Below are 14340 nucleotides of genomic sequence, written 5' to 3' on the forward strand. Positions count from 1 at the left end.
TGAGCCTGCTCCTGTATGAGACGTTCTCCACATAGATTGACACAATTCCATATGATCTCTACACAGCGGAGACAGTGAACACTACATAGAAGAATGCACATGTGCTCCTGGGTGAAGCGTGTCTGCTCCTGTACGAAGCGTGACAGCTCCATCTCGCGCTATCGGATATTATGTACCTCCATCAGCAAGTCCTCCCAAACCTCTGATGAGTTAGCTCGTCCGTGCCCTAGCGGAAACTAAAAAGACTGCGGCATGAAAGTGAGCATGAGATTGGAGGCCGGGTGATGACTGGGTGAGATCGGTGCGATATGGGGATGATATTGGCCTGGATGAGGCGATCCCAGTAGGGTGTGGGAACGTGGGCTGATTGAGAGGAAGAGGGGAGAGAAAGGTCGAGGCGTAGTGCGGAACAGTGAATGACCCCTCCAAAGTAGGTGTCATAATCGGTGAGAAAACTGTAGCGGGAGAGATGGTGTCAGAATGTGAGACTCCTCTATCCTCAAGGTAGTGGGGTGTGATGACTCTCAAGAAATGATCACGACAAAACTGGATCTTGGTGTGGAACTCGTGGTCCTCCCTCTTCAAGTCCAAGATGTATAGAGCTGGAGGAGATCTAACTGTATGATGTGGTTAATCTCATCTCGAGGGATCGACCCCTTCATGGGGGGGTCCTTCATTCCATGTTTCATAAGTTATGAAGACCCTCTGAGGTGATTGGCCAAACGTCTTCAGCTTGACGTGATTGGATGGAACGATGTGGACATGGAGCAACCAATTGAAATGCAATGGATCGTGGAGGCGGCAACACAGGGTGGTGCATGGCTTGCAATGTGGCTTCAGCATGGACGACCAATCATCTTTGAGTGGTTTCGATGTTTTTGGGCAATCAATGTCTCTTGGGGATTATAGAGGTCCGACTTGAGGTGGTTTATGAAGTATATATATATAATGCATGCTACACGGCTCCGTCTCTTTGGCTAGGCCGAGAGCCGATATGCTTGCAGCTTCTATGAGAGTCGCCTACACATATCTCTCTTGCTAGTAGAAACGTTGGAGAGCATTGAGAGAGAGAGAGGCTAGGGAGAGAAGTGATACTCAAAATGTCAATGCCATGAAAGGATTTCATTCATTCATCATCTGTAACATGCAACGGTGAATGATCGTGTAATGCGCATCAAGACCTTTAAACTTTTGTGTGAGGCGTATGCGTATGCCCATAAGAGATAGAGATAGAGAGAGTAGGGTTGAGAGAGAGAATGTAGACGACACCAGATTGGGTCCCTGTACCCACTGAGGGCCCCCCTCCCCAACTAGGAAGGAATCTGCTTTATATCTTGGAGAACTACAAAAGAATACAAATGACACTCCTTCAGACAGCTCGAGAGAACACTCTGAGGACGACCCTTTGATACGGAGAGCTGACCCACAAATGCCTGAGAAGCAACCCAAATCTCGACCAAGACCATGCTGCCCACACGGAAGATGTGGACCATTGTGCAAGGCTATTGAACAGGCTTGTGTTGTCCCCAGGCATGCAGCAGAGCTACATGAGTGTGAGAGTTGAAGGGAAGACGGAAATGTGAGAGTATTGGAAGCTAAAAGAGAGCTAAGATATGAACTGAGAGCTGAGTGATAAGATCTGTGAGTGAGCTGAGAAAACTGTAAAAGAAACTGTAAAAAGAACTGCTGAAACAGGAACCCCAAACCTCAACTGCGAGCTGAGCTATGGTGCTGCGTAAACTCCTTCCTGGATCACCCTTAGGGACTGCTGAATGTTTGCTGTCTTGCAGGGGACTGTGGAAGACTGAGGGCTGCAGCGGGCTGGAAGAAAAGGAGGCTTTCTACTGGGGGCTGGACGAGAACTTAAGGCAGCAGCCACCCCTTTATATAGGGGGCTGTAGGGCTGGTAGGGAATGAGCCAACGAGCCCGAAACAGGCCGACCAGCCAGTCAGCTGGTTGGCTGGCTGGTTGGGCTCATTTCCCTAGCCCTAGCTGTCTAGGGAGGGGCATAGGGAAGCCTATAAAGGCAGCCCTTCCCCCAGCCCATTCTCCCTTGATGGGAGGTCATTGTCTGAGCCCCCTTCTGGTCTCCTATCCTAGGCTGAGACCTAAACCTACCTAGAACCCTTAGACGGAAACACTAACCTACTGTTCTCCAATGGGTACTAGTGAACAAGTACTGACTTTATGACTTGACCCAAGGCTGAGAGATTGACCTACGTAGCTCGTGCCTGACTGTCCCTGGACGAGGGCTCATAATGGGGTGATAGCGTATGACAAAATATCCCATCATAGGAACTATTTGCACTTTGTCGATGAAGCCCGTTGTCACCTTGCACGCAAGTGCAGGGGTGCATGTGACATCATCATCACCAAATCAGCCAAGTGAAGTACAAGCCTTTATAGGCTACACACACATATTAGCACCAAGTACATATGGGATAAGCCCCATGGTGACATGTGGCACTCATAAATCAAACCACTACTAGATCTCTAGTACAACACACCAAACACAACGACCAATCCGCCCTCTACGGCAATACTGCAAAGAGCAAGTCCAACTATCCAACACCTCCCGTGTGATAGTGACTTCTTAGTCAGCTTGCGACCAGCAAGGGCAAACCATCACTCGTCACCCCCCCTTACTTTGAACTGGGTGGTCAATACCATGATACCAAAGTAAAAGACAATACATTCATTTTGGGGGGACAACCCAAGGCAGAGTACCTCTTATTGACTCCAAATACATTCATTTTAGAGGGACAACTCAAGGCTGAGAACCTTTATTGACCACAACACTAACACACCAGCATATGGGGCCTAGAAACCCCAACCTGAGTCATATGGCTCCTCAAGAGAGAGGTCGTGAACCGTAGCTGTAGCTGCATGTATCTTCTCTGGGGGCTCTTTAGGTTTGGCCTGTTCTTCAGCAAGAAGATCGGCATGGTGCTTTTCTTGTTCCTGCTCCTTCTTGAAGCAATGAGCCTCAATATGTCCTTTCCTCTTGCAAAACCTCCAAAGAATATTCTTGTGGGTCTTCCATTTGCTTGTGGAAGCAAATGCTTGATTACCAAGAGAGGCAAGAATGGCTTCTTTGTTACGACAGACCTTCTCAACGAGTAAAGCCACCATATCATCAAACATGGTAGTGGCAAGGCGGAGTACTTAAAGAGCTTCCTCAAAGCATGGTATCCCGTGCATACTCTTCATAAGGACAGCCATCTTATGTTCATCATCAGGTGCGCTTTTCAAACTTGAGAGTTATTGAGCAAGAGATTGAAACCTTGCTACATGATCACTCAACTCGTCACTCTCTTCCATTTTAAAACCATAGATCTTGAGCTTCAAAAAGACTTTGGAGTTGCTGATTTTATTACCAAATAACGTCTCAAGGAGATCTCAAATCACCTTAGCAGTTGACTTGAAGTCTACACGATGGATGAGAGAGTTGGCCAAGAAAAGACCAATGAGGGCAATGGCTTTTGCATTCTGCTGCTTCCAAAGCTTGCGTTGTTGCTGATCAAGTGTATCAACTTTGTCGTCCTCAGCAACATCCCAAACTCCTTCGCGCATAAGGAGCAGCTGCATCTTGGTTTGCGATGTGGGAAAACCATCCACCTTGAACTTCTCCATGAGCAAGGAACTAGAAGACAACGAAGTCATGATGGAAAAGGCCTTCGTGAAGGCGGGCAGCAAGCTGAGATGAAGAAGCAGCAAAGGAATGGGCTGGTCTCAGGTTTCAAAACACAACAGCAAACTCCTTGTGTGCAAAAGGGAAGATATAGATGTTTGGTGGTGCTCCAAATGTGAATCTGAATCAAAGAGCAGCAAGTGATGTCCCGAAATGCAGAACTGAGTGCTGCAGCAGGTTTGAAATCCTTAAAACGGCTCATCAGGGCACTCCGAAGTGTAAAAACAGGTTGTCTGTGTGAAAGGCGGCTGATGCAGATATGCTGGAAGCCAAGAGACTGCTCGAAAATGCCTTCAAAGGCCTCGAAATACTGCAGAGAATGCTGTCAGGTGCCCGACTACACAGCAATAGCAAAAAGAGTGTTTTGGGCATTGAAAACCTCCACACATGCAGGCGCCTCTTGCAGGAACTGCCGACCAGCAAGTAATAAAGGCCGTGAACAGCACCCAAAGCTCGAGTAGCTCTCAAATGAGGGTGCCAATGGAGGCGGGCTGTGGGCTGGCAGAGACGGATGCAAATGACTGTAAGAAGAGGCAGCTAGAAGCAGAAATGAGGCGAGAGAAAGAGACAGCTAGAGGCGGCTGCACAAGGAGCTGAGCAGAACTAGGGTTAGGGTGGCGAAGATGATGACGTGGCAGGGCGAGTTAGTGCAGGGCTGACCTACTCTGATACCATGTTAGAAACATGGTGAGAGTGAGAGAGAGAGGCAAGTGCACACATGGCACTCACACATCAAACCACTACTAGATCTCTAGCACAACACACCAACACAACACATCTCACACACTCTTTGGCTATGACATCTCCAACAAGCATCTGCTCATAGGTCCATAGTTGAGTTGCCATCTATGTTGTAAACCTGCAACAAAGTTAGTCGAGGTGAGCAGCCAGCCTTGTGTTTTCAATAAAGGAGTCACTTAGACATTTACTGTGCCGGTTCTTCATTTTGAGAATCATACGATTGGCAGGGAGAAAGTTATGGGCATTTATGTCTTTTGCTATTTTATCTCGCCGTTATTTCATGTGATACAAATGCCGATCCTCTATGTTTGTGACTTCATGCAATTTTTGGGCTGCTTAAGAAACTTCCACGGTCTAAATTCTAAGACTTTCTAACTCCAACCTCATTCTACTTTCACAATCCTTCTCTCCTACTCTTGCAACCCTTAAAACTCCTAGATTAGACTTCTCAACCTTATCCCCTTTGATCCATGAAGGAGACAAGCTCCCTACTCCTCAACCCTATCCCTTTTTGAACATTGCAACGTTTTCCTAAAACCTACAACTGAGCTAAATGTGCAATATTCTCTCCACCCTTAGCGTGTATATCCAAGCGAAATACGACTGGAGGCTCTATGCTATAATTTTGAACACTCTACTATGACCAACATCTAACCTTGTAGGTGACTAGAACCTTGGAACTTGGAAATGAGAGAAAAGTGACAACATATAGTTTAGTCTTTGCGTTTTAAAAGTGTCCATGTTTTTGGAAGTAGTAGCCAGAAGTAAGTAAATAAATTGATAATTATGTTCTAAATCTATCACATCATTAAGGGTATTGTTATACTAAGGACTGTTGTCGATGCTAAGTTTGTGGAGAGTTGGTACTCACCGTTTGCTATTGCTTCATGTTATCCCTTTATCTAATTGTGGACTTCGATGTAAAATCCAGATTTCGATGATATCTTTGCAACAGTGGCATTTCTACTCCGTGACAAGCCGCAGGGTGTTTTCATTACAGCTTACGAACCTCGCAGGTAGTTTTTCAAATTTGAACCATTGCAATCACTTGTTCTGCAAAATATAAATGTATAAAGTAAGCGTATCCTAAAATGAGACTTTCTTTTGGAGGAATTGTATTGGTTGTTAAAAAATGGTAACTACGATGGGAGAGGCTGCTTAACATTTTAACGGGATAAACTTAATAGGTGAGAGGAAACTATTGCTTCTTGCATTCCAAACAACAATGATGTGCAGGAAATATTTTAGTGGTTTTATGCATCAGCTAAAGATTGACTTTTGCTACGGTGGATGTAATAATTCTATGGCCAAATAACTCCTTTTTAGTGGTTCCCTCCAGCCTATGAGAGTCATGGTTTTTGATAGGTGAGTAATCAACATGCCTTGTGATATTAGAAGTGTGCATTGGTATGTAAAGGAGAAGTCATCACCATTGCTAGTTCAAAAGGTCTTTAGGCATGGCGAGATATATCTTGCTAGTTCAAAAGGTCTTTAGGCATGGCGAGATATATCCAATATGGGTGATCTTTGTGTTGGTGATGATGGCCTCTCTAAGGGTCCAATTTCTGAATATGGTCAATTTTGAAGTTATTAATCAGATTCAATAATCCTGGCAATTGCCTCATGATGAGTCAGTGGTTCAAACTTACCAACATAGGTTACCCTTTTGATCCTTCGTTGCTTGTGTCGGCTGAAGAAAATAGAATATTAAATACCTCCTCCCTCTCAAGATGGAGTTTGATTAAGGTTGTCTACAACATAGGAGAGAAGGTGACTAACCAGGAGTATGACCCGAAAAATTTTCCTATAACTTGTAAAATTACGTAGAGTCTAGTACTTAACAAAGTAAACATCACAAATCTAAACACAAAACTAATTTATGAGTAAAGGTATGCCAAAACTAGCTAACTCTACTTGTAAGCCCCCCATATGAGGAGAAGGCATTTGAGTCGCTCGGTTATCGGAAGGGATAACTTTTCAATGTACATGTACGGTGTGTGTGTGTACATGTACGGTGTGTGTGTGTGTGTACATGTACGATAATGTTCTTAGTTTCACAAAAAAAAAAGTGTGTACATGTACGGTGTGTGTGTGAGTGTGCATGCGTGTGTACATGTGTGCACGCACGCGCGCATGCACACACACACACACACACACACACACACACATACACACGTCAATCCATTGTTGAAGGAGTCAATCTTATCGATACATACATACATACATTTGGTACCAAGTTGAGGATGGTTTCAAGCGATAGAGAGTTTTGTTAAACTTACAAATGTGCTTTTCTTTGCTTCATTGACTTAAGTCATTGTTTGTTTTATCAAGTAGCCTTCCTTCTATCGATGCTGTTATGGCATCTATTTGATCGAGATCCTGGCCAAGATTCATTGAAAAAAGAAAATGATCCCACCCAAGGAAGTAGTTAAATCGATTGTAGTATTTTGCAAGTAGCTTGCCATGTATCAATGCTGTTATGGCATCTATTTGATTGAGATCCCATCCAAGTTCATTGAAAAATGGAGATGGTCCATCCTAGGAGGTAGTTCAATTGATTGTAGTATTTTGATTCTTGTCGTAAGTGCAAAAGTGTGGTGGTATTGTATTTGGAGAAAAAGGGTTTGATATTACTCTATACCCCTTCTCACTATATGAATCTAGATGCAATAAGGATTTTCTTGTACCTTTCAATTCTTCTATTTGGTTTACATTTTACTGTGTAGATCCACTTTGTGAGAGATAGCTTGGCATCCTTTTGGCAATGCTTGATTGTGTCAAATTCCTCGTGCATGCCCCACATCTATTTCTTTGCTCCAATGAATGGCTTGAGCCCTTCTTCTAGTCCATTGGTGAGGGTGTGGTCTTTTCCTATGGTTGAGGTTATAATCTTGTAGCCAAACTAAGAGTTTACTAGTTCCACCAGGCCTTTGTGATTTTGGGTAGACTTGGTTGTTTGTCTGGTGGTAGCTTTCATCTTTTCGGCTGTTGTAATTTTTGGGTAGTATTTGGGTTAGTGTTTGTAAATAACTTGTTGAACTATAGGTTGCACCTTTCGGTCCATTTCACATGGGATGATATCATAAGCCTCCTCAATCACTGGTTTTGTTGTCTTATTGTATTGTGTCCTAGCTGTTTGGCATACATGCATTCTTTCTCAAGATTCTTGGCCATGCATGCTTCAAGCAAAAATAGATAGGACTACTATTGACAATGTTGGTTCTGCAACGCCATCAAAATAATTCTTTAATGTATTGTTTGTTAGAGCAATAACATTCGTTTTAAATCCTGAGATGAGAATAATAGGCAATACTCAAATTGTTCCTCTGGATGGATTAGAGCTTGGTTGGCTAGCGCGTGTTGAAGAGCACAAAAGGATGTCATCTTACTCTTGTGGTTACTTTGATGGATGATTCAAAACCTAAAAAATTGATGATAAAATACTTGGTAGATGAGACGATTGAAAAGCACAAGGCCATCTCCTAGCTAGCCAAGGGGTTTGTACAGGAATATGATGTCAAAACATACCTTCTTAAATGGTGGAGTTAAGGAAGACGTTTATGAGTAGTAGCCAAATGTTTTTTGATTTATGGATGAGAGCATAAAGTGTACAAATTCTAGAAAGCTCTATAAGGTGTGAAGTGTGCATGCAGTATATGCCTTCAATGGTGTACAGGAAAATGATGTCAAAAGATACCTTCTTAAATGGTGGATTTAAGGAAGAGGTTTATGAGTAGTAGCCAAATGTTTTTTGATTTATGGATGAGAGCATAAAGTGTACAAATTCTAGAAAGCTTTGTATGGTGTGAAGCGTGTACGTAGTATATGTCTTGAATGGTATGTTTAACCCATAATGAAGATTTGAGAATATCTAATTTCTTTTTGAACCAAGTGGATACATAGATGGTCGATTGAATTTGGCTTGCCATTGATTGAACCTGTAGGGTTCAGGCCACGGGGTATTTATGTTTCCTCGGCCATCTTCTTAGCACTACGATCCTAAAGCTTCTTTTTCTTGTTCAGGAGATACATTTGTTTTCTTAATTCAGAAGATTCCCCATTAGTCCCATAAAGAATAATCTTTATGTGCTTTAGTATTTCTTTCTAGCAATGGAAGTAAGATTGTAGCAGTGCAAGTGGATTTGTTGACATGGTGAATTTGAAATTGCTCCAATAATGCTTGAGAATTGAATGTCCTGAGAGGAACATAGCATTACCAAATATTGTATGTTAGGATGAGCTCCTATTTCGTGGCTTAGTATGAAACATTCAATACTATCTCTCATCTATTGAACCAAAATCCAAAGCAACAAATGCAAATACAAGATTGAGGGCATTGTGGTTGGCATAACTCACCCTAGGTGGGAGCAAGTGCCATAACAAGCTAGAATAGAATTTCGTTGCGAGGAACCTCATCCATCCATGAAACATTTTGAAAATCATCATCTTTCATATGGGAGTGCATGGAGGAGGGTAGTGACCCATCAATTTGTCCTTTGAAGTTTGAGGATAGTTCCTAGGGTCCTAGCCCAAGATAAAATAACAAAATCTCAAGACGATTTGTCAAGTGAATTCTTTCTTTTTTGGTATCCCTTTGGTTTCTGTATCCTTGCATGGGATGAACATGTGCAACCATGCTTTATTCACTACCTAACTTGCTTATATAGATGTCATGTAAGTTCAACATAATCTAAGTATGGGAGAGGGTCTGCATCTTAATCTTATCATAAGATTTGTTCTTTTGGGTACAAAAAAGAATAACCTATGTGCCATCTTACACAAACTGGTATTTGATGTATCAAATCCTTGAACATGCCTTTTGAGCCATAATTGCGTTTTGTTTCTTACACAAGTTGCTTGTTCTATAGTTGTTTACCTTCAAAACTCTATGGAGTACTATACATTTTTGGCTTTAGAAAATGAAGTAAAAAATATTTACTGGTATTTGATGTATCAAATCCTTGAACATGCCTTCTCAGTTGTAATTCTTAATTCTTACTCTTCCAAGTTATAGCAAGGATGAAAAGAGCTTAGTCGTAATGGTTTGCTTTTTGCAGCGGGCATCGAACCATTGAGTTCTTGTTGGCAAAATGGAAGCTACAATGTATAAAACTTGTAGATGCACATGGGATTTTGCCATTGACAAAAATCTCAACAATCTCTAGCTCAATAGAATTAGTCGAGTTAAAAGCTACATAATTCTCTTCTTGACCATGTAATGTTGAAATTAGTATCTTAGTAATATTGTGGAAAAAGATGCTATGATTGTTCAAATGAATGTGAATTGCATTACAACTCAAGGATTTTGTATTTTACCTCTTATAGCAAAGTAAGAATGTGTGTAGCATGTTACTTGCATTTTTTATAAACTCAAGCTAGTCTTGTCGAAGGGCTTCTTTAGCTAGCTTCTTTTCCATGAGAAAGTTTGATTTGTGTTGTTTTTAGTTTATGAATAGCTCCTATGAGGCATGAGCAAATCATCAACATAATTGACAAGTAGCATAATACCTTTCTTTGTTTTTCTCACATAAAGTGAGAAATCTACCTTAGAAATCTGAAAGCCAATAGTGACAAGATACTATCCTATCTTGTCGGACCATGCTCTAGGTGCTTGCTTTAGGCCATACAAGGCTTTTTTCAACCTGCAAACAAACTCAGGATGAACAGCATGAACATAACTTGGTGGCTACTCCATAAAGACCTCTTCTTGCAAATCACCATGCAAGAAGGCATTCTTTACATCCATCTGATGTAAAGACCATCCCTTTGATGCAGCCATAGCAATGACTACTCTTACAGTTGCCATCCTTGCAACTGGACTAAATGTTTCTTCATAATCAATGCCATATGTCTGTACATACCCCTTGACAACTAATCTTGCCTTGTATCTGTTCACAGAACCATCTGCATTGTGCTTCACCTCATTTGTGAGATTGAGATGACATCACCACAAAATTTATTCTAGGATAATATCCATGCAAAAGTCTTAAGGTACATATGCACATGCACATGCATCCATGCATGCACACATCCACATACGCGCATGCAAAGATGGATATTTTAAGACATCAAGGAGGTGCGTGCTTGCAATATTATATATTTTAAGCCATCAAGAAGGGCAAGAGGCCTATGCACAACGATCCCCTCGCCTAGGCCAAAATCACCCATTACACGAGGCTAACCGACCCATATCCTAATATTTGTGTTGGTGGTTGCTTGATCGTGCACCTCCATGATTCATAGTGATTATCAATATATATCGAACCTACATCCATAAGATTCTTGTCGTTATGATGATTGGGTACTATAGCTATAGTCTAATTTCTTCCATAATCGAGTGGTGGTTGACAATTGCCATTGTGACTCTTATAACCCATGAAATCCGTGCTATTGCCATCGAGCATGGATGTGCATTAGCATACATTAGCCACCACCATGGGCCATCCAATACCCATGAGAGCCACCCACTTGTTTTTATGAATTTAGGATTTGGTTGCTACTGCACAATAGGTTTCCACCTCACAACACCACATCCTTTTCTTTGACTGAAACTAAACCAAGCACCTGCCACTTGTCACAACTCATGGTGTGAGTGGACTACCATCATAGATTCATACCACTGTTACATCTAGTCCACATGGCACCAGACACGCTACATATGAGGGTCCTTAGACTTTAATACAGTATGGGTCAGACCCCCATATGCGGCATGAGTTTTTGGAGCTTACCATATGCTCAAGATTTTTTGGGGATGGGTGGAGGGGCTTACCATATGTGGCATGACTTTTGGATTTGTGTCATGTGGCTCTGGTCTTAATAGTTTTGCTAGGTCTAATGTCACATGGTACCTAACCTAAAAATTCATAGTGTATGGGGGTCCTCAAGGCCCATCGCCTTGCATGTGTAACCTTTTGAGCACCCTTGAAAGATTCGGGCAGGATATTGAAGAGGGGATCCAACCATATCATTGTGACAATCATACAAGGCATACCAATTAGGCAAAGGGAGGAGTGTGTGACAATCTCAAATGGAGAGAGGAAGAGCAATGGACTTTGTTGATGTTCCCTCGAGTCTCCTCTATTTCAAGAAGTAATGCCTCTAATTGATTACAACAGTAGGGTCTTACTTAATTACAAATTACACATGGATGAATCACTTTTTGACACACCTACTAAATGTTAGGACACATCATGTCTTTCCCCCCCTTATAAAAGCGACCTTGTGAAAGATATAGGGTTTGATTTGTGAAAGATGACTTGTTTGGTCTTGCTCTATAGGGGGACATATTGTTCAAGGGCGTGAGTTGTGATTCCTGCCTTCATCACGACTCTGTATGTTCCCGTCCATTAGGTGAAGAACTTAGCTAACGAATTTTTTCTTTCTACCATGATTAACTAGTCGAGGTGCCTTTTATCATAGTTTTTTTTTTGGGGGGGAACTGGAGCTTTCTTCAAGTGACAACCATAGAATTTTGGTGAATGAAAGTGAGACCCCCTTCAAAAATTTGTCCCATTGTAGTACATCCATTTGGGTAGATTTAGACTCAAAATGGCCTCATAAGGAATGGAATAGGAAAATGAATTAAGGATTAACCATGCCTAGTGGCAGTCCCATTAGCCCTTGAAAAAGTGCACCCATCTTAGGCTTGGGCACTCTACCAAAAAGTGCACCTTCTCTCTTCTAGTAGCCCCCCCCTCCCCCCCCCCCCCCCCAAAAAAAAAAAGTACATCTTTTATTCCCAAGCTCTTCTTCAATGCCAAGTCCTTGTCGTGTATCCATATCTGTCCAAAAAAACCTACATCTTATCATGGCCTCAATTGATAATATAGTGGGTGTAGAGCAAATCATGTCAATCTAAAAAGGGATATCTATTAATATTATAAACAAAGAAGGGCCTTCTACTAGGCTAGTAGATTGACTCTTCTTGGTGCATAATCTTATATTATGGTATTTTGATTATGATATCACTTTCCTTTTTGGTGTAGGTTTTTCATGGATCACAAAGTTAAAGAAGTTGGAAAGTATTCTCTTTTGCTTGTTGTACAATAGTCTTTGGTTTAGTGAGTTGAGCAGCTTTAGATTTGCACCATATGTGAAATTTCACCCCATCTATGAAACTTTGCAACATCTGCACGTTTGACACTCATTTTGCTCATCTTGCACATTTTGTACCATTTGCATGACTGATACACATTCATTGTGTGACCTTGGGTTTTGTAGTTCTCACTCTTCTTGCATTTCCATCAAATGCCAATCTCCTTCTAGAGCTTCTTGAGCACCTCATTCTCAACTTAGTGTCTTTTTTGGCACTATTTCTTCTGCTTCTTTCTTGTTGCTCTCCACTCTGGACGAGTGGCTTCTTTTTCTTTCAAGGTTATGGGTTTCCCTTCTCTATTGCAATTGGTCTTTGGAAAATTCATCATATTCCCTCATTGTGTATGCTATCTCCATGTTCCGTGGCTCTGCTTTCACAAGGTGAAGCATTAGTTAGGTCCGCAATTCTGCCTCATCTTGCACATTGGTGAGCTGGTTGGTTGACGCACTCATCTTTGCTATGAAGTCATATACCATTTTGCCCTTGCTCGGTTATGATGGTTGAGTTTCAGCAATACGTCCTCCTTGCTAAGAACACTCTCTTCAACTCATCCCATATGGTGAACTTTCCATTGACGTATTGGCCATAACATTTGATGGCCTTGTTGGTGAATGTGATGGGAAATACATCAAGTACTTCTCCTCCCGAATGACTTGTAGGATTGTAGCCCTTCTTAGGAGATTGTGAACTGAGAGTAGGGATGCTCTCCCTCATACCCTTTGAAGTGTTGAAACTTCATCCTTATCTTCGGTCCTCTTGCTCCATCGGGTCCTCAATGTGAGCTACCTATTGTAGTGATTGGTGAGGTAACTTCAACTCGTTTGTGTCTCTCCTCTCAATCAAATTAGTTAAATCAATTGCGCCTACCAGGCCCTTCGGCTTCATCTAGGTTGGCTCTATCAGATCTGTTAGCTTGCTCCATCTTAACTCACTCTGCAGATTCAATATTCTTCTTTCCTGTGATGGGAATGAGGACCGTCTCCCTTGTCCTTGCATAAGCTTTCCAAAAATCACTAGAGCTACAGTGTCTTGTTGACTCCCTCTGTCACTCCCTTCTACCTCTCTTTGTTTGGCATCAATGCTCATGAACTCATTGGCCTAGTCATCACCACCCTCAACCAAGGATTTTTCCTCTTCTTTGATTTTTTGAGCTTTCTTGTTTGGGTCTCAATTCCTTCAAGCTGTTTCTCTAGTTTGTACTAGGATTTGAGTTGATGTCTTTTTCTTGCCTTTTTGACTCCATCATTCGTGCATGACTATACAATGACTATACACCATTGACATAGGATTTAACATTTTCCATAGGATCATAGTGGAGTTGATAGTATAATGGCCTAAAATCCTAAAATACAACTAAAACATCATAAGATGTCCCCAAGTCATGTGAGAAATGGATTGATGATGTCAAGATACATATGGCATCCTGGGTCCAACCACTAATTAGAGCCAAGTATGGACTATTTACGATAACCATAATTGCATGATGGAACACTGAAGTTCTAGGTTACCCTATGGCCAAACTAGATAATGTCCACTGCAATGATGCATAAGTGTCCTTGCGGTAAGGAATAATTTGCCAATTTGAAGTGGTGGTGGTGATATTTTTTCCAAGTGTGATCCAATGTGACGTAACTAAGCCGATGAAGTACTGTCCTAAAGAATAATTTACTTATCACTGAGGGTCCAAGGATGTGATATGCTTCATGTTAGAGGTGAAAACATCAATGATGGGTGATCAAATGAAATCGACTAAGGATGAAATGTAGCATATATCTTTACATGCTACTAGAGTTGTGAGAGCCTTGTACTAAG

General features: G+C 41.7%; 1 protein-coding gene across 2 annotated transcripts in view; it reads left to right on the forward strand.

Moving 5' to 3' along the window:
* LOC147886631 (Putative methyltransferase family protein) overlaps positions 1–9833 on the forward strand; it is a 30145-nt gene extending 20312 nt beyond the window's left edge. For both annotated transcript variants that reach the window (XM_087395707.1, XM_087395708.1), the window contains exons 6-7: positions 5365–5449; positions 9491–9833. In XM_087395707.1, the coding sequence (XP_087251833.1) occupies positions 5365–5449; positions 9491–9632 (227 nt within the window). In that variant the 3' untranslated portion in view covers positions 9633–9833. The remainder of the gene's footprint in view (positions 1–5364; positions 5450–9490) is intronic.
* Positions 9834–14340: the final 4507 nt, after the last annotated feature.

The sequence above is a fragment of the Dipteris shenzhenensis genome, chromosome 24 (assembly GCF_047967505.1).
Source record: "Dipteris shenzhenensis isolate YYH24624 ecotype China chromosome 24, Dip_SZ_1.0, whole genome shotgun sequence".
NCBI classification, from domain to species: Eukaryota; Viridiplantae; Streptophyta; class Polypodiopsida; order Gleicheniales; family Dipteridaceae; genus Dipteris; species Dipteris shenzhenensis.